General features: G+C 36.7%; 1 protein-coding gene across 1 annotated transcript in view; it reads right to left on the bottom strand.

The window, feature by feature from the left end:
• The window catches only part of SPINK5 (serine peptidase inhibitor Kazal type 5), a 62,788-nt gene extending 46,929 nt beyond the window's left edge, over nucleotides 1–15,859 (bottom strand). Inside the window, exons 1-5 of the mRNA XM_064484420.1 lie at nucleotides 15,745–15,859; nucleotides 14,449–14,474; nucleotides 10,511–10,638; nucleotides 8,835–8,907; nucleotides 1,083–1,210 (exon numbers count right to left, since the gene is read on the bottom strand). Coding sequence (XP_064340490.1) covers nucleotides 1,083–1,210; nucleotides 8,835–8,907; nucleotides 10,511–10,638; nucleotides 14,449–14,474; nucleotides 15,745–15,799 — 410 coding nt within the window. The 5' untranslated portion in view covers nucleotides 15,800–15,859. The remainder of the gene's footprint in view (nucleotides 1–1,082; nucleotides 1,211–8,834; nucleotides 8,908–10,510; nucleotides 10,639–14,448; nucleotides 14,475–15,744) is intronic.
• Between the last annotated feature and the right edge of the window lie 5,638 nt (nucleotides 15,860–21,497).

Genomic DNA, 21,497 nt, shown 5'->3' with positions numbered 1-21,497 from the left:
GCAGCTGCTATCACACAGTCTCCTGGCAGACTGAGCTAGGAAAGAAGCACAGCGAGCAGGGTGGCTGTCACTGTCTAACAAAAGGCATGGGCCAGAAATTAGGGGGGACAAACTTTCACCCGAATCAGAGGTTTGAATAACCTATCCCAGCATCCCCCACATAAAATGTGCTGAGAACTAAACATCCGGTGGACTCATCGTGGTGTTACAAATACATGTCTCATAAAACCCTGTGTGTTCTTTCTGTGTCTATTTTTGTTTTCTGTTTATGTTGACCCTTGGTGAAAGCTGAAGACAATTTTAGAGTGTATTTCTGAAAACGCAGTCATGTGAGGATCCGAGTGACTTAATTCAGTTGTGCTTATGATAAGGAGGGATCAAGGCTGTAGAACCTTAAGACCAAATATTTATCATTATGTCTTATTAGCCTTCTCTAACAGTACTGGTTATATTTGCATAAACTGAAGATCAGCCAATTCAAGACTGAGGTCATAAGCCAAACCTGCAAAGCAGTCATGCCATCTTGTTGGTTGAAGACAATTGATAACTAAGCCTGGCATTGAGGGTGAAGAAAGAACCAAATGATGACAAAATGTAGGGCAGTGAGATGCTTTGGCAAAGTTGGAATAGACAGGAAGAATTTCAATAGTAATTCCCAATTACCTACTCTAATATTATAAATTACTGAGCATTTAATAAATAAGCATCATTTGATGATTAAATAATTCTCTGTGGAAAAGGATCTATTCCCAAATAGGTAGAGAGAAGATAGATACGTACATGTATATATGTATGAATATGTGTGTGTGTTATGTGCTCGTGTATAGATACAGATTTATCAGATGTCTGTCTACTTCATGCAGTGATAACCATCTGATAAAGTGCACGTAAATGTGCTTTGTAAGATATACAGTGTTACACCACATACGTATATTTTCCTTTAGTAAAAAAAAAAGTCATCCTAATGATTTATGGATGGCTAACTCCCACAAAACAGATTGTTATCCTAAAGATGTAAATGCGTCACGTAATTTCACAGAGAACGTGCGTTAGGGAGAAAGGCTGCTTCAGAGAATACTCACGTGTTCTCAGCGCATAGCACACATCTGTTACTGTATGTTTTCCCATCTGTGCCACAAACAGGTGCATTATCAAGGGTACAGACAAAATGCCCATTTCTTTCTTCTTTCTTGAAATCATCGCAATTCAACTGCAAGAGACATGATCAAGGAATATCCACGTGTAAGAGATAAAATATTCCCTAGATACACATAAATGAGTTAGTATTTTAAGCCCACGACAATATGTCACTAGAGGAGGAAAATATAATAAGACCATAGCGAGCTAATAAAATCATGGATAATATAGTGTGGTCCAAGAACAGAGACAGAAATAGATGTCGGAAGAAAGGATTTCAGTGTGATTTCAGCCGCTTGCTCTCCGGGTGAGGTAGGCCAAGTCACCTCCCTGAAACTTAGGATACTTTCTGTCGATCAAATCCTGCCTGCCTTCTCTACAGAGTAGTCATGAGTTCCCGTAGACAATGGATATGAAGGCTCTCTGTAAACTGTAAACTATAACGAAGTTTCTATCACCATAGATTAGAGTAGCAATCAAGAGCCAGATTGCTAGGTTCATAATTCTAAATCTGCCACTTGCTAGCTGTGTGATTTGGGAAGCTACTTAACCACTCTGTGCTATCGTGTCCTCATTTGTACAATGTATACACAGGTTTATACAGGGACTTAATGTATTCTCAGGATTATAAAGGGATTTAAATGTATTAATACACGTCTAGCTCTTAGAACAGTGCCCAGCACATCCTTCCCATTTCTTCTTGTTGCTATTGCCGTTGTTGTTTTAAAGGTTTTCTCTACTGACCATCAGCCAATAAAATGAAACACCTTTTAGGCAGGATGGGAGAAATCCCCAAATCTCTGCTCTAATAACATGATGTACACATAGGGACAAACGTGTTTGGCGAGAAAAACAAGTGCGCTCGGTAATAACTGAAGACTAGTGTTCGGATCTCAGATGTGCCACCCACTCACTTCACCTCTTTGAACCTCACTTTCCTCATGTGAAAAATGGGAATTCACACCCAGTCCACATTCCAGATTTGTGGTGAGGATGAACTGGCTAGTTATGAAACATTACTGGGCAACTCATTACTGACATAAGCTAGCTATGGAAGATATAGAGTTAACTTGAATTTCATTTCTATCTAAAAGCAAAGAATATCATATCACATTGCAAAACAAATGTTTTCATGTCATGATTGTCATGACAAAAATATTTTAATTATAGATATGGAAGACTTAGAATATGGACCTGAGACCTAGAATGGCACACAACAGAGAACAGGAGTAGGGCAGAAATAAATGTATAATGAGTTTGTGAACCAGAGGATTACACTGAGGAACTCTCCTGGAAGACAATTAAACATTTTAGGAAAAATAAATTAAACTCGAGAAGAAAATCTATAGAACATACCCCACTATTCATGTCATGTATTTAGGAAGAAGTTAAAAACCGAGTGAAAACAGGAAAGTAAAGGCCACGTGTGCCACCTCATCCAGTTGGGTGTTCATTTGCTCCTCGAATCCATCACACACTGACTAGACTCCAGGCATTCTACCAGAGACCCTGACACAGCAAAGAAGAGAAATGGGATTCACATTCTGATGGGAAGAGATAGACAATAATTACAAAAACTTTAAGTAATAAGTGCTATGAAAAATAAACTGAACAACACGATAACACCTACAAGGGTGGCTATTTTGAGTATCATTTCAAGAAAGATCTTTCTGCAAATGTAACATTTGAGGTGAGATGAGATCAGTGAGGAGGAGCCGGGCATTAAATAGATCTGAGGGGAGAACGCTTCAGGCTTGGAGAACTGCAATTGCAAAGGATTTGTGGTGGGAACGAGATCGTCCTGTTCAAGGGGCAGAAATAAGGAAAAGCTGCTGATTTTCTCTCAAAAGTGATTTCTGGAGAAACTGCAGAAACATGGGGTTAGGGATGAAAGCAACTGGGACAAGCATTCCTTTCCCCCTTCATCACTGAAGTCAACAGCAGCATACAAGGTCACAGGTGTTGGCAGGGTGATGACAGGGCAGATCAGGAGCCCAGCTGGGAGGTGATGGGAACAGGTGCAAGCATTTACTCCTCCACCTCCTCCACCTCCTCCTCCAAACCCCAAGGGCTGGTGGGTCACAACCTACTGAGAACACCTCGTCCTGATGCTGACAGTTTCTGAGAGCTTACAGATTAATTCCTGACCCGGTGAAGTGGCAGCAAACTGGAGTTGGCAACACTGGTTCTGGAACCTTCAGCTCTGGGCTTTGTCCCTTGTCCTCTCCTGACACTCACAGGAGAGGCAGAGGCTGAAGCTTGGCCTTGAATATTATCTAACTCACGTTAGCAGAAAAAAGTCATTAAAATTAAAAAGCATACAAATATTAGGATAAGAAAAGATACAAGGCAAAAATGAATAAGAAGAAAGGAGAGGCAACAAAATAATGCTCAATACATAGAATTCAATCCACAAGGCATCATAAGTAACAAAGAAGGACGTTACATAAAGTAAAAGGAAGAACAAAGTATAATAATCATGAGCATACATTCAATAACACAGGCTCTAAACACGTCAAACGGTAAGCAACAGAATGTAGTAGAATTACATAAATCAGGAACTGAGATCAGAGGCACATGCTTCTCAGAAACTGATATATCACAGGAAACAAATTAAGATGCTTAATAAGCCATCAGATTTTTAGAGAGAACCATATCCAAGAAACAGAAAATAAGCTTTTTTTTTTTTAAGTAGAATAGTCACCAGGCCACAAAGAAAAATCTTAGGAAATTCCAAAGGATCCGTGTCACGTGGCCTATGTTCTCTGGCCACAATTTAATAAAATTAAAAATTAAAATAGAAAAAAGTACCGCATATTTGAAAACTAAATAATATATCACAACTAAGTAACTTTTGAGGGGGGAAAATTAAGAAATGTTTGGCAAAGAATGACAAATAAAAATACTCAAGTATCAATCTTGAGATATATGGTCATTGATAACTTCAAATACCCTTTCATGAAATTTAAAATGTTAAAATTTAAAGAACTAAAGTATTGCCCAATCCATTTATGAATGGCAGAGCAAACAGAAATAAATGACATAAAGAACAAAAACAATAAAGGAGATTAATTTAAGAAAGTTAATGTTATAGTGTTTAGTATAACTGATAAAAGGGAAAGAGAAGATGAAACTTTTAAAATATATGCAGTGATATTGAAAATAACTGGATGAACACTGAGAAGTAAATACAATGAAAGCATATTACGAGTATCCATATGCTAATACATCTGAAAACCACAATGGAGATGTAGTTACAAAAAAAGTATAAAATATCTGCTTTGGTGTAATGTGCAAGAGGAAATTAAAGAGATCAGTGAGTATTAATCAATTGATGTATTGGCCTGAGATATTCTCTCCTCAAAAATGCCCCAGTTCTAATAGCTTTAAAATCCATTCTTCTAAATTTTTAAGGAAAAAGAAAAAGTTGTATTGAATAATAATAATTTACAAGTTACTCTAAAAGTTGAAGAATGAAAAAAAAATTATCAACAGCTTTATTGAAGTTTTATTTACATAGCATAAAATTTACTAATTTTAAGTGTACAGATCAATGTTTTTTAGTAAGTTTATGGAGTTGTACAACCATCACTAAAACTCAATTTTAGAATATTTCCATTGCCCTAAGAATTTTCACTGTGTCTATTCACAGTTAATCCCAGCTCCCAGCTCCAGCCTTAGGCAACCGCTGAACTTTCTCACTGTATAAATTTACCTATTCATATAAATAGGATCATAAATATGTAATTGTTTGATTCTGGCTTCTTCCATTTTACATAATATTTTTGAGGTTCATCCATACGTGTACTGCATTCCTTTTTACTGCTGAATAATACTTCATTGTACAAATGTAGGTCATTTTGTCTTTCCATTCACCAGTGGACATTTGAACATTTGGACTATTTCCAGTTTTGTATTAAAAATAATGCTGCTATGAATATTTGCATGCTTGATTTTGTGTGGGCATAGGTTTCACTTCACTGGGGCATATTCCTAGGACTGAGCAACTTTTAGGGAAGGGGATTTGCTGACTTGCTTACTCAGCAACCAGCCTTAAGTGCCACCCCTCAGGGTTATTTTATTTTGATTCCCTAACCACATAAGAATAATTAGAAAGGGAAAAGTATTGACTCATTTTACTTATGAAAATAGTTTCATATTTTCTAAATAAAATATTAACTATTCAAATTCAACAGTATATTAAAAAATACATTATGATTAAGTGTGATTTAACCTAAGAGAATAATTATGGTTTAACATTGGCAAGTTTATCAAGAAATGTATTAAATAGACTGAAAGAGAGGAATCAGAACAGTATTTCAAGAGTTGAAGAGAAGGTCCTTGATAATTATGAACACATATTCAGAAGAATGCGAACGAAAGGAATCTCCTAAACTTGCTAAAATTTATAGAAAAAACACCTATATAAACATTCTATTTAATGGAGATACTTTAAATATATTCCCTTTAATATAGAGGGAGAAAGGGCAGTTTGAATTTCATCATCATCACTACTGTTAAACTACTGAACTCTTCAAGCTTGCCAAAAATATAAGGAAAGAAAAAGAAAAAAAAGAAGTGATAAGATTGAAAGGGAAGTTCTAAAACTCATTATATGCAAATGATGTGATCGACTTTCAACAAAAAGACAAAAGAATTAATGGACAAACTATCAGAAGTAACACTATATCAAAAAAGTGTTTAATATAAGATCAACCTATAGAAGTCAATAGAATTTGTCTATGCCAACAATAACCAGATAGAAATATCATAAACAACAAATGCCATACTCGAAGTAGCAGTAAAATTATAAATTTTCTAGATATTAGCAAAACATAAAAATCCCTATGAAGAATATTCACAGATTTCATAAAATACACAAAAATTATATGAATTAATGATAAGATATTCTTTGACTTGTACAAGTTACTATTATGAAAAGTCAGTTTTACCCTAATTTATAATTTCTTTGTAGCCCTAACCACAATAGGTTCCCAAAATCAAGTTGGATTTTTCATAAACTCAGTAAACTTTTTATTTCGAGTACATATGTGGAAAAATATTTATCTATGCATAGGTAAGTCAACTTTGAAAAACTGAACTAAGAAAGGGGATTTATCTTATTGGTTATTAAAGAAATAAACTAATATGAACAGACTAGGGAACTTAGAAACACATACATACACATCTATGAACTTAATATTCTGTAAAGTTGGCAACCTAAATCAATGAGAATGTATCGATCAATTAAAAAACAAAAGTTCTCCATAGACCAGAGGTGTTAGAGATTAGAAATTATGGAGGATTTCAGAAGACTAGGGTAGAAATGGAAACCGTGAAAAGGAGTCAAATTGGAATATACACTTATATGTGGAATCTTAAAAAAAAAAAAAAAAGAACTTATTTACAAAGCAGAAACAGACACACAGACATAGAAAACAAACATGGTTATCGGGGGGAAAGGGAGTAGGAAAGAATAAATTGAGAGTTCAAGATTTGCAGATACTAAGTCCTATATATAAAATAGATAAACAACAAGTTCATACTGTATAGCATAGGGAACTATATTCAATATCTTGTAGTGTAGAATGAAAAAGAATATGAAAACGAATATGCGTATGTATACGCATGACTGAAATATTATGCTCTACACGAGAAATTAACACATTGTAAACTGAGTCCTCTTCCAATAAAAAATTTAAAAAAAATTTTTTAAAGACTCGTAGGTGGACTGGATATCAGAGTTGTAAGGTTAAAGAATGACATACATACTAATGAAGAATAAATTAATGATGCAAGAGAGAAGATGTCTGTAGGAGGAAAATTCTTGAACACATAGAGCATCTTATTCTGAGAGTAAGAGGCAAGGTTGTGTTTTGATGGGAGAAATCTAAGCAGAGAAAGCAGGTAGATTGTTCTTTTTTATAGTAAAAAGAAAAATAACAACAACAAAAACAAAGTGTAATTGCATTAATCCATTCAAACATAGACGATGAAAAACCTAGACAGAGATTTCTTGAAGGCACACAGCCAAATGTTAACTGCCTTAATTTGTAAGGAAGTAGTTTCCTAGGTTTCCTAGGTAGCAAGACATGTAACCATAAGAACTTGATCTAGAGGCCAAAGTGATAACTCAGGCATAAAATAGTAACAGAGGAGTATGCTGTTCAAATTCTGTAACTATTTCATAAAAAATCCTATTTGATTAAAATTCAATAAATGTGTGTCTACATATGAAAACTTACCACTAGTAATACTTCAAAATAGTAGGTTTGTTAAGACTGGGGTGTGTGTGTGTGTGTGTATTTTAGGGGGGTTTTGTTTGTCTTCTCTTATATTTTATATTTTAAACACCATTGATAAATCAGTTTTTCATGAAGAAAAAAAGAGGAAGAGGAAGAAGAGGACAAGAAGGAAGAGGAGGAGGAGGAGAGGAAGGAGAATGGATTTTACAGAATAAGCCTCTCTCTAAATGTGACAAAGAAAGGTAGATTTTAAAGATTCCTAGTAACCTTTCGGACCCCCACAGATCTGGGGAGCATAGAAGCAGCTTCGTCTTGCTCAAAGGATTTGTGGTTATTGACCAGGTGAGTGGGGACTGTGTCACTGTTTTAACAGTGAGACTGGTTGAGCCCAGGCAAAAACTTGGGTTGACCAGGTCAACTGCTGAAGCTGAGGTTCTCAGACATTCCTGAGTAACACCAAGGAAGATGGTAGCTTGGTTAGATCAGAAATATTAAAGTAACTTGGGTGTGCCTGCCCTGACTGATCATTTTAATTATGTGTCAGAGGCAGGAGAGGAGGAAGAGAAAGAAGATACTGGAGAAGCAGCCACACAGGCGATGAGGAGTAACATGAGCAGTTGTCAGGGTACCTGGTGACAGCCCCAGCTCTGTCAGAACTTACTGTGAGATGCTGTAGGCTAGAGATTTCTCCCAATCTTGGCCTAGAATTTTTTATTTTTGTATAAATACAAAATAATTTATGAAGGGAAATGGTTGTGTGGTGGTTACATCTGGGCAGTTTCTTTCATTTTATTTAATTTTTAAGTAAAAAATTTTTTAACCATAGAACAGTATTTCTCAAATATTAGCCTTAATCCCAGTTTGCAAAATGGATATAAACAAGCAAGGCTCCTTGAACTAGGGGAAATCTCCGAGTCTTAGAAAATATGTTCAGAAGGAAGAAACAGAGGAAAACAGGAAGTAAAATGAGTCAAATGCCTGCTAACACTTGTTAAATACTGGAGCTAAACTTTGTGTCTCATTTGATCCACATCCATTTCACAGGTGAAAAGACTGAGACCCAGAGATACATAAATTGTCCAGGTGAAGTAGACACTAAATGAAAGTTCTGAGATTGGAACTTAGTTTCAGTCCCATGAAGGCTCTTGTTGGAGCTAAGGCAGGACAGAAGGAATGAGAAAAGGCCGAGGAGGGCAGACATCACCCTGGCTCGCTCCACCTCTCAGCACCTGTCAGTGCCCAGAATGTTTTCAGAGAGTTGGGTCATGGGTTGGGCCGTGGACAAGCTGTATGAGATATTTAGCCCACCCCTGGACTAAGCCATGTTCCCTCCCTTCTAAGTAGCCGGCTGCACAACAAGTGTGACCTAGTAATTAGGAAATAAACAGATCTAAGTAGAGTTGAACATAACCTCCAAAGTAAATATGACAGGCTGACTCCAAACAGCCTCACCTTTGCTGGGGCAGGAGCAGTGGTGGCTCTTGCTAAACGCCTGGCCCTCCTCTGCAATTTTGCTTCTTTTTCCCTGGAAGACAGCAAGGAATAAAATAGCTTAGACATTCTTGCCCAGCTTTTAGGGATAACAGTATACATTGTAAACTTAATTTTGACTCTTCTCCTCAGCCCAGTCTAGCTTGTCAGAGGTGGAAGTATGTCCAGAAATGACCGCAGGTACCACAAATCTCTCCTCGGCACCAAAACGTCTCAAGTGTGGTTCTACTGAAGGCACGAGTCTCTACAGTTAACCACACAACAGGCTGCCCACCTTAAATACTTGCAACATCCAGGGAGTCACCAATTCTAAAAGCCATTTGTGCCATTTGTGGAATGCTCACTTTGCAAGACCATATTTATATTGAGACAAAATCTACCTGCCTGCCTTGATCTTGGCTCCAACCTCTAAGGACCCACAGAGCAAAATCAGCAATTTAAGGACAACTTTAATGCCTCACACAGTCTCCTTCTTTCAAGGTTAAGAAGCCAAGTTTATCCCAATATAACTTAACTAAGTAATCAAAATAATAATTGAGTGAGTGACTTCAATGTGATAAATAACCTGCCTTGTATGTCTTAAGGTACTTTATTTTTGTTTCCAATTATTTTTCAGTAAATTTATTATATTCATAGTTTTGGTCTCCTATCAAAACATCCTGTGTTACAAGGAGGAAACTTTTCAGTAAAGAATACACCTGCTGGTTTACATTCGGCCCTCAAGAGACTAAGAAAGGACTGTTCACCCGCCCTGGGAGTTCCCCCTCCCTAAAGCTTGCCCTGTTTTCCTTCATCTTCTTTCAGTCTCTTCACCAGAAGCAGCACATGTGATCAGGGCTTCATTATCCCAACATTATTGACTAGGTCATATTAAATCCCTTGACACATTACCAACTTGGCATTTTAAAAGCTAATTACAAAATAATTATCTTAAATGGGTAAGCTTCCTATTGGCTTGGTACCAGTGTGGAAGATTTGATAGTGGTCAGAAACCAAGAATGAACTCCCTGTTCAAAAACAAATGAGGTCACTTTGATTTGAGGATTTGTAATTGATAATTCAGGCTGCTTCTATCTTTGCGGTGTCACTGGAGAGAAGAAAATCAAATTAAGCAGCATTGCAAAGACGTCAGTAAACTTCCAGGATACTAATTCTTTCTGAGTTGCGGGGAGTATTCAGCCACAATTCATTCTTTGGTCCATCTCATGCTAGCATAATCCTAGATGTCTGAGGACACTGGCAGTTTACGGAGTCAGGGTGGGGTGTATCCTGGTTAGCTGCCACAGCAGAGTTTGGCATCATTCTCGAGGGGCATTTTTTTCAGGGCCTAGGGTACAACAGAGTCAGGTCTTAACAGGCCCAAGAATTCTTTTTTCCAATCTGAGAAAAACTCAAGTTGGAACTGCATCCTCGAAAGACTGTTAAGTGCTACGTAGGGCACTGATACTGGGCCCTCTGGGATGTTTTGGAATACCATGAGTGATTATTAAGATCTTTCCAGTGGGTCACACTTGATTTTTATTTACTCATTTAAATTTAGAAATATATGTTTGACAGAAAATGAAAACAATACATTTATTAGTTTGGAGAATAGCTGGTAACTCAAAACACTTGATAGAAAGATAAATTTTACTCACAATCTCATTTTGCACATGGCACATTTGTTGATAAACATTTTTCCATCAGGGCTTTGAAAAAGTTTTTTATCTTGGAAACAGAACAATTTTCCATTTTTCATCAATGCTCGATATTCATTGCAAATGTCCTAAGGAAAAGATGAAAAAAAGTGTTTACTGAAACCTCATCAAAGCAAGACTTCACCTTCTGAGAACAATAGTATTTCATGACCACTATCCCCTTTGTATGGAAGGCATTCACTCATTTATACAAATAATACAAGCAGAAATAATGACTCAGGATTGTCTGTTGGAGATTGAAGATTTACCTAAAAGCATTTATCTAAAACCATTAGTGAAATGGAAAGAACAAGGGACTTGGAGGCAAAAGACCCGAGCATGTTTCCCAGAGTTCTCATTTATAAGACCAAAAGCCATAGCAGAGTGACTTCTCAAAGGCTCACTTACCCTATCTGTAAAAATAGAGGATGTAAGTATACATGTTTCCTAAGTTTTGTGAGAATTAAATGTCATAAGCATGTGAAACCCTCAAAGGCTGTCTGATACATGGTAGATATTCAGTAATTAGATTCTCCACCTCTCCTCTTCCTCCTGTTTTATTGTTGTTGCCATTATTATTATTGGAATATGCTAAGATGACTTATATAAAATACCTAGCACACAGCAGTTCAATAATAATTGCCATAAAACGGTATATGAAAAGATTGCTGAAAAGGTTAATGGAATATATTTAATGAAGGCCTGCTATATGTCACTCACTCACTTTTTTCTAGGAGCTTAATATCAGCGATGCATTTGCACTACCTAGTAAAGTACTGATTTAAAATCTTACAGTACCTATTATTTAGGAAATCCATTGGTCCTTTAAAGCCTTTGGAATCTGTGTTTTTTGATTTTTTGGTATATTTTGACTTTGGGGGGGGGGGGAAGCTTCATGATCCTTATACCAAAAAAGATAATGAAGTCTTTGCTCCAACTCTGACAAATGCAACCCCTTTCAAAGGACTGATTATAGAATTGTATTCAGCCTCCTATATGATAGTCACTCAATTGGTCAACAAATGCTTATTATTTTAAGGCTACTACACTTTGCTACGTGCCATGGATATAGCAGTAAACAAGGCAGAAGGACCCCGTCCTCAATGGTGTTTACCATCTAATGGATAACAATGAACCGAACCTACCACTGCATACAGGGGAGGCAGTTGGTAGCAGTTGCAGAATGAATGGTAAAGCAAAATAAATGATTTCAGAGATCAGCCCTGAGAAACTTCGCTAAGGGTGACCTACTAAAATACCTCTAAAATTATTATCACCACCCAGTGATCTTATCTGAGTAACACAGCAACAATTTCTGGCACCAGACTGACAACTGGGCTTCTTGAGATCTGTGTCTGATCTCTGATTCTGTAGTATCAATATTGCAAGCTACTGCTTAGCTTGCCAGATATAACTAATTCTATAAAGTCTAGGTAAAACTTCGTTATAGAAACAGAAAAGCCTAGCGTCTTTGTAATAGAAATACATCCCTTGTAAGGTAGGTCTCAAATAAAGTACTGAAAACAAAGATTCATAGAAGGAAGTTGTAAATAGTTTTTAGTAGTCAACTTAAAAAGAACATTATCAGTCAAGATAATTCCTGAATTGGATTTCTCCAATGTCACAATCAGATAAGCACCTAAATCCTAGAAAGACCCACTTTTTTTTTTTTCTAACAGAAAACCGAGTCCCAGAGAGTAGGTTAAAAAACTTGTTGACAGTTTTGCAATTAGTGAAGATGGAACTCAATGCTATTTTCCCGAGTTGTGACGTTATCCAGTGTATTCTCTGGGGACACAGGAAAAGGCCATAGAAACTGAAAGCAGCACTTGGGTTTTTCTCTGGGAAAAAAGAAAGATCCCCCCAATGACCATAACAGAGGGGGCTGAGACAGGAGTGGGTCTAGACCATAACAGAATCCTGAGGTGGGGAGGTGACTTTTCAGCAACTGTTTATTTTCAATCTAACGCCCAGACTTCGGCACATTTTGGTTTTGAGATAGTTGCTCTTTGTGTTTTCTCCACAAGTCTCAGAAAAACGGGAGCCCTCTAGAGCTAAGCTCTTTCTGTTTTCCTTCACTGGCTGTGACACAGCTCGTTGTCTTCCCCGGGCATCATAATAAAACCCCCCAGGAGCTGGCATCACCCCTGCTCTGTGTTAGAGCACTAACAAGGTTGTTTTAGCTTCATAACAACTCTTCTCTAATGACTAATTTAAGCCTATGGTAAAGATCCTTGCAGATTACTGCAGTGCTCTTCTGCACTGTCCTGGCTCATGTTTATAAGGTAGCAGGAAGAACTCAAGCTCCTGCACTTGGAAAATAAAAATCTTAGCACCACAAGAAAGACTAAATCAATAGTTTTCATTTCTGACAAAATATCCAAGGACTATCATCAATATATTTCAGATAATTAATCACTTTTTGTATTCTTCTTGCTTATGCCATTGTAAGAGTTGGCTAAATTTATGTTTTGAAAATGTTTTTCAGTGAAAAATGTTTTAGGGTTTAATAGGATGAAAAGTATCAATGCAAAATTTGAAATATCTGCTGGAAACTACCACCCATTATTAGAGACTCTGTCAAAGAAAATTACGACTTCATGCACAGTGAGATGTACACTGTTTTCTTTTTCCAGTATAAAACATCCAAATGAGAATGCTCTAAGATTCCCCCAAATCCAGTCTTTTTTCCTACTCTACTATAGCACTCCACTTATGCCACAGAGGTTTCTGAACCTCTCTTTAATCAACAAACTTAGATAAAATAATAGAGACTATAATGAAATTCTCTAAATATTCCTAAAAAGAAGTTTTTTTTTAAAAAAGAAAAGTTACAATAAAATACAGCAAGAGCATTTTAACCATCATGCTAAGAGTTTCAATGTAGAAAAGAATATTTTTACTGTTCTATTATTTTAACGTTTCTAGTCTTTGAGAGACATAGCAAACACTTGCTACATACTTAGCAATATTTAAATGTTAAAATAATGGCACAGTTGTGTGCGTGTATATGTGTGTATTTCACCCTTTCAATCTGCCTTTCAAATAGATTAAAATTTTTTAAATTACTATTTAAAAAAAGATTGCTTCATTTCTCAATCAAAAGACCTCTAAGAGTTCGTGAAGACCCTTCCTGAGTCAGCCCTACCACCATCACAGGTGCTTCTGACTGGCCTGCTGTGATTTGCAAGTACCTTCATGATTCACTCCGTCCTCAACTTCAGATCCGTACCCTAACGCTGTCTTTTCAGAGAGAACTTCCCTGACTGTCTCAAGAAGAACTGACACCACCTCCAACCCCAGAAATCCCTGCTTATCTTTCTTCTAACACTAATCGTTAATGTACTATATATTTTACTAATTTACTTATTAGCTTGTTTGTTTTCCTCCCCTGAGATGTAAGCTCCATGAGGGCAGGGTTCTTTTTTCTTTTCTTTCCTTTGGAATAGCCCCAACATCTCAAAAAGGATCTGACACGTAATAGATGCTCAGTAAATATGTATTGAATGAAATACGTACACTGATCATATACAAGATACAGCAACCCTTTCTGCACAATGATCACAAGACAGCTTACTTCAGCTTCCTATGTGTGTCATGATGCTTTTAGCTTTTAAACTGAACAATAGTAATTCACTAGTTTGTTTATGGAATTTTAAAGCGCTCCTTTAGCATGGCAGATTGCCTCTTGCAGACATCCATTATCATTAACCATTGATTTATGTGTGGTGTGATTCATATCTTGATTTGTAAAAGCCTGGCCCTGTGTTTTTAACGAAAGCTTACTAGTGCCTATCAATGTACTATGTCTGTATTATTAACACGAAGGTGTTGGCCACAGAACGTTTTCCTTTAGGGATCTTGGAATGAATTCAGTGAATAGAACAAGCAGGACTAACCTGATTTTCATCTTCACTGGCAGCATCTGGGACAAAAATACAGAAACCAAAGTTAAGGGAATCACAAACACTTAATAAGCAGAACAAACAATTCACTCAGGACAGTGTCTTGCTTATTTTAATGGCAACATATTGTAAAGCCACAAATTGACGTGAACACACTAAAATTTACCACGGCAAATAAAGAGAGGGTGCTGCACCAGGCCAGAGGTCTATCCCTCATAAAGGTCCAATTACTTTGAAAAGTAATACTCATATGCTTTCTGACCCTGTAAAAATAGCTAATTTCTAAAACATCCTTTCAGAGCAAAGGATAGCAGACCTCTTTTAAAATTATAACAGTAACACACATATCAAGTATCTCACATCAAAGATAATTTTAAGGTATAATATATCATAAAGTTTATATATATATATACACACACACACATACACACATAAAATCAAGATTCTGAACTCTAGTAATTTTGCCTCCTCATTACAGCTATAAAAATTAGAGATCTGGTAAATATTAAGATTAATTAACATCGCAGACTAATACACTCTCTCATTAACAGACATCTTCTGTACCTATGCATGTATTTTAGCAAAGTGGGCATCATTTACGTATAATGATATCCTGACTCTCTGTCTCTTGAGGTTTCCTTTTTAAAAATATAAATGCTTCAGAGCAAAGTAAGTCTAGGCAATCTTGTGTTCCCTTCAAATTCAAAGAGCAAAGGCAAAAACCTACCTCCTAGCTCCCATTTAGAAGAAATACTTTCAATCTATTTAGGATTTGAAAACACAAAAATTAAATATGCTAGAAAGCATTACTACGTTGAAATAAAAACAGATGATTGAATTTGATTTTGAATGTTTCATTTATAAATGCAATATTAAAATATACAAATTAAGTAATCTAAGTTTCAGATATTGATGATCTACATAATTCATATCAGTATGAATTCATATGCTTAATGTATAATATATATAATTCATATCATTATGAGCTGATGTATTTGGTGAAGGGAAGATGGAGAAAAACCTGTTAGCTTTTCAGAACTAATATTGAATTAATGGAAGAATTTCTGATGGTTAAAAACTCAGATTATCTCAAACCATGGGTCATTTCTAAAGATAATATTGTTACAAATCCACAAACATAATTATTCAAAGCTCTGTGTCTAGCTAGATATTTCAGGATTATACCTACATATAAACATATATCTTTGGGGAGGGAAGAAAGGAGACAAATCCCTGCCCAGAGTTTTGTGATGTGTAGCAAGAGGCTTAGCCTACATGCAAATTGCTCACCTTGTACGAGGCAAAGAGCCAGGGTCAGAAGCATTGGCACTGTGGCTATCTTCATGTTGAAGATGATGTAAGTTGGTTACAAGTCTGCTTCTTGCATTGCTCACCAGCTGGTGCTCTAAGACTGAACCCGTGGAGATGCAGCTCACTTTTATATATACTGTGGGCAACACCCACAGCAGCCAACACTGTAAAACCAGTTGTTCAAGGTCAAGCTAAACTTCATATACTGCGTCAATTTAGTTTCCATCTTTTAGAAGAAGTCAAGAAGGCAGATTTGTCAAGGCGGCAGATTTGAACACATCTTATTTCTAAAGTAGTTGTAATGTGTTTTCATGATACCTCCCCTAGAAGGGGATAGATTATGTCCAAGGACCCTACTCAAAATTTAATACTCCATAGTCCTAGAGAAGAACTGAATTCCTCAGCAATACCAGACACACATTCTCACAGACGAACATGTTTCTAACTAGGCTCCCTTCATAAGTGGGAGGGAAGGGAAAAAGAAGACAGATGGGATTTCCTACCAGGGAGGTAAAGATTGAAAGAGTTCCACATCCAGAGAAAGCTTCTTATAGCAAGAGAAACTAGGATTTCCATTGCTTCCATCTGCATCTGTTTGAAGTGTCTCAATTCAGTGTCACAGACTCACATATAAGTTAGAGTCAAATGACCCTAAGGGATAACCTACCAAAATTCTAACACTGAATGTATGTGGGAACAGAAACTCAGAGAAGGAGCAGTGACTTTCCCAGGAGTACCCCATTTAGATGGAAGAGGCAGAGAGGCAGCTCTTGAAGAAGACCACAGTTTCAACATTTTTTCACCTCCATAATCTGCTTCACCCTTGCACATTAGTAAAGGCAGAAACTATGTGAAATCAAAGCTTGCATGCAACTACTTTAAAAAAATTCAATTGGGAGGCTATTATATATTCTAAAGCATTATCTTATAGTCTAACCAAACATCACGATCATAAACATTAGAGACATAAGGTTAAATGTCCACAGCCCATCACTCTCAAATTGCTGTTTGGAAAATTTGGCTCAATGAATTTCCCCTTAAACTAAGTTTACTTCTCATGATTTAGTCTCCCAAGAAGTAAAGAAGAAATAAAATATTTAAAAATATATAGAAATGTAACTTTTCTAGAGAAAGTTATCTCCTCCTTGGTTCCTTCTTCCATTCTACAAGAAATGCCTTTTGCCTAGCAGCTTACTTTACTCCACTAGCTCCATAAAGCACCTGAAGAAGTCTGCAGAGATGACAGAAACCAAAGCCAAATGGTTGGATTTCAGTATTCCACAGGGTCTCTATATCTACAGAAGGAAAGTATGGGTCCTAATGAGATCAAAGCCCTCTTAAAGACTGTTCCAGAAAACTGATTTAAGGCTAGCCAATTCTGAGATCATGTCAACATTCTGAATACCATCAAAGCCAGAGCATTTCCCTTTTCTTTTTTCATGAGATACTATTTTTTTTCTCTAAAAATACAATCATTGGTTTCAAGGTCTGTGTTATTAGCTTTATTTCTTTCCAATGGTTTAGTGAAATCAGTGACCATGGAAAGCAGGTTCAAACTGCATTACTGTTACTGGTTAGAAAATTGACATCCATCATAGCTTAATAGAAAGAGAATGGGACAGACAGTCAGAAAATTTGTTTCTATTCCTGTTTTTGCAACTACCTAGAGCAATGGAAATGAACCTGGCTTTGGTACATAATGGATCTGGGTCCAAATCTTGACTCACTCATTACTAGCTATGTTGCCTTGAGCGAGTCACCTATTTTCTCTCAGCCTCAGTTTTCTAATGTGTAAAACAGGGATAACAAAACTATACTGGAGAATTGTTGTAAGAGTTAGAGATAAATCTTGTGTATGTACATATGTGTGTTTGCGCTGTTTGGAACAACTCCAACTGTATGTGATAAGCTTTATAGTTACTGATAGCTGATCTTGTATTTTTATCTCATTATAATGATGTGGTTGTACTAGGTAATTTCTAAGACTCAAAATATAGTCAACATTGCTTAAATGTGGACCACAATGACAGATTTAAGTTTACTCAACATAGAAATAACCCCAATACATTCTGAAGTAAAATGAAAGAGTCAAGGTACAAGATCTTTTCTTCATCCTACCATTGTGTTCTAAACCATGATACCTAAAACAAATCAAAGCATTAGCAATCAAAATTTGCCAAAGTCACTGCTAGGTATCTATCATCATCGATTCCTTATCTCTACCTGTAAAATCCTCTTCTACATAACGACATACTGATACTAATTTTTTTTATCTTCCATCTACTCTGTTAGACCATATCAAATGTGCCCCAACCATACACTCTATTATTGATGGTGGGAAAGTTTAATGCCTTACAGCAGAATTGGTGACTGTGTAATATGCTCTGCTGAACACCAAATCTAGCCCAAATGGATAGTATTCCCAGGAGTGGAAGGATAGGGTGGAACAAAAGAACCAGAAGATGATTGCATCTCTGAAGTATCCCTGCTATGAGGAAAGGTCGAAGGAGTTGGTTTCCTTCTTATTGGAAAAGAGTTCCTCAGTGACACCCAGAACCTTCTGAAATGATGAATAAGAAGGGCTGAAACTGATAACCTCTTCTAAAAGGAGGAGGCAGCCAGGGGAAGGCTCAGTGAGCACCCCCAGTACTGGAAGCACACGTCAGCTGGCTCTTGGCGTCAGAGCCACTTCTCCCTTTCGTTTCAGACATGTTGTAAATCCAGAGGTGATTGATCATGTACTCTGCTAATCACTCCTTATTTTTGAAAACCATGGAATTTCAATGCTAATGAATGGGACTGAGGTTTTAGAGAACTGGGGTTTGAGTTAATCGGGTACTTTTATCTTAGTTCGTCAGAGTACTTTTCTTAAATTCTAAATTCCTTTTTTGCAAGCTCTTTCAATTACCCATCAAACACGTAAGACCCTTTTTCTTATTAAAAAAGAATGAAATTAGGTTGTAAAAAGTATAAACTTTACAATTCAACACATGTATCGAGTGGCCCAGTACCTGAATTCACACCCAGGATACTGACACAGTGGGAAGGAACGAGAAAACAAGGTTTTGTAGACCAGTAACATTACTGAAGACAAAGGTTATTTCCAAAATCCAAAATTAACAAATTATTATTCAGGTCTTTTCTTTCTCTGTGCTGAAATATCCTTGATGATCACAATAGTTTAATAAATAACTACAGTCTCTTACAATTAAATCACCCTCCACATCTTTCCAAACAATCCATCATCCAGTAGCTCTCTTGATTTGTTTAATGCAATGCTGTGAGGCAGCAAAGTAGGTGTTATTATTCTTTCCTTACCTGCAGAAAATGGAGCCATTAATAAACCTGAGAGTAGGAACTAGTCTGGATGGTAATCCCAGTACTGCCACTTTCTCACCGTCTACACCCTGGGTGGCCATTGCTCAGCCTTTCAGATGGTTGAGAGAGAACCCAGACATTATCATGCTTTCAACTACTAAGGTACAGCATTCTACTGCTCGCATAGTTCTTTCTACTTGTCCCCTGCTCTCACACGTACACACACACACACCCAAAAACCCTCTCACATGCACACACCCCCCCCCCCCAAAAACCCACAATGACCGGGGCAAAAAGAAGTATGCTGTGACCACGACCAAAAAAGTATATGTCCTAATGGCTCTTAGAAGATGAATTAATTTCTTTTCTCTTTTCTTAATTTTTAATGTCCTTTTCTATAATTCTCATGTTTTTACCCATTAATTTAACACATCTGTATTCTCCTTTTTGAACAACGCTAACTGGAAAACAGCCTTTACCCCTCTTCTTATCTTGAAATGTTCCATTAATAGGTACCTTCACTCACTCTCTGAGAATTCCTTTCTGTTTGTCTACAATGGTTGCTTACATGTCTTAACTATAGTAAATAGTGCTGCTATGAACACTGGGGTGCATGTAGTAAGCCAGAAAGAGAAAGTCAAATACCATATGACACAACTTGTATGTGGAAGCTAAAAAATGATACAAATGAACTTATTTACAAAACAGAAACAGACTCACTGACATAGAAGACAAACTTATGGTTTCCAAAGGGGGAAAGGAGGAGGTGGCAATTAGGAGTTTGAGATTAGCAGATACAAACTACTATATACAAAACAGATAAACAAGGTCCTACTGTACAGCATAGGGTACTGTATTCAGTATCTTGTAACATATAATGAAAAGAATATGAAAAATAATATGTATGTGTGTGTGTATACGTGTGTGTGTATCACTGTGCTGCATACCAGAGATTAACATAACATTGTGTTTTTTAAAAAAAACTGTCTAGAAAGGCTGAGAAACTATAGAGATAAGCATCTCATTTTATCTATGAACAGGATGGGATGGGCACTGTTTGATCACTAAGCACACAGACCCTGCTATTTATAGATACAATTGTTGCATTTATTAGATTAGGATTAAGAAGACAGGAATGTTTCATTACAATACCTAACTGATAACTGTGTTAAAATTTACATATCGGGTTATATTTGGTTCTTAAATACAATCCAGTTGCTCCCTACAGTCAATGCTAGTGGAACCCCGGTTCCACAACCCCACACTATGCATCAGCTGAAAATTCAGTACATTCTCAAGTCTCCTAGGAGTCATTCTGACTGTAGAAAACAGATGTTTGTGGAGCTACAGTCCTTTGGAGAAAAAAATCACAATAAATTACTTCTGAAGTAGCACTGAGTTTTGGCAAAAGAGTAGTGCATATTTTATAGTGAAATATTTTATGTGTGTGTATACAATAAGAAAGAACAAACTTGTTAGGTTCATAAGCAAATTTAGGAAAAGATATGTATGTATATATATCTTTATTAAATTATTTGCAAATAAATATAAAAGTTGCTGTCATTTACAGTGCATTTACTAAGTGAGAGGTACAACAATAAAGGGTATCATTTTGGTCATTGTTTCTAGGTTAAAAATATTGAGGTTTGGTGAAACTCTATAACTTTTCCAAGGTCATACAGCCTGTAAGCAATCGTCTTTGCAAATGATAAGAGTCAATGCAAATAAAGGCAGTCAAATCCAGAGCCCAAGCTCTTAAATACCACATACTGTACTGACCACACTACCTACACTTGTAACTAATTTATCTCGGACGCTCACTGGACTGAACTGTGTCACTCCAAAATTCATATTTTTATGTCTTAACCCCAGTATCTCAGAATGTGACTGTATTTCAGGAAAGGGACTTTAACAAGGTGCTTGTGTTAAAATGAGGCCGTTAGGGTTGAACCCTAACCCAAAGTGACTGGTGCTCTTATAAGGAGAGGAAATTTGGGCACAGAGAGACACTGGGGAAGGCTGTGCACAACCATTGACACTAGGCCACATGGTTTGTAAGTGGTCAAGCTGTGACTCATATCTAGGTCTGAAGTCTTAAAAATTTCATTCAATCAAGTAACAAGTTAAATAGCACTAACCATGGTGTCGTACCACAATCTTGATTCAATAGACAGAAAAAAGGAATGAGAGTGAATAATAAAGCAGAGAATTCTCAGGTATGGGACAAAATTACTCAAATTTGGTTTAAAAAGTTAAAAATATAAGTCCAAAGTTAGGCATTATGGTACTCTAACAGATTCCATAATACTGCCTACATGAATACAACAGATATTTACTAAATGCCTACATTTGTCTGGCACCATGTGAGAGCCCACTGTTAAACTTGTGAATTGAACAGACGCAGGCTCTAATCT

This window comes from Camelus dromedarius, chromosome 3 (assembly GCF_036321535.1).
Source record: "Camelus dromedarius isolate mCamDro1 chromosome 3, mCamDro1.pat, whole genome shotgun sequence".
Taxonomy (NCBI): domain Eukaryota; kingdom Metazoa; phylum Chordata; class Mammalia; order Artiodactyla; family Camelidae; genus Camelus; species Camelus dromedarius.
The sequence above is the reverse complement of the archived record's forward strand: the minus strand, read 5'-3'. Positions and strand labels throughout refer to the sequence as shown.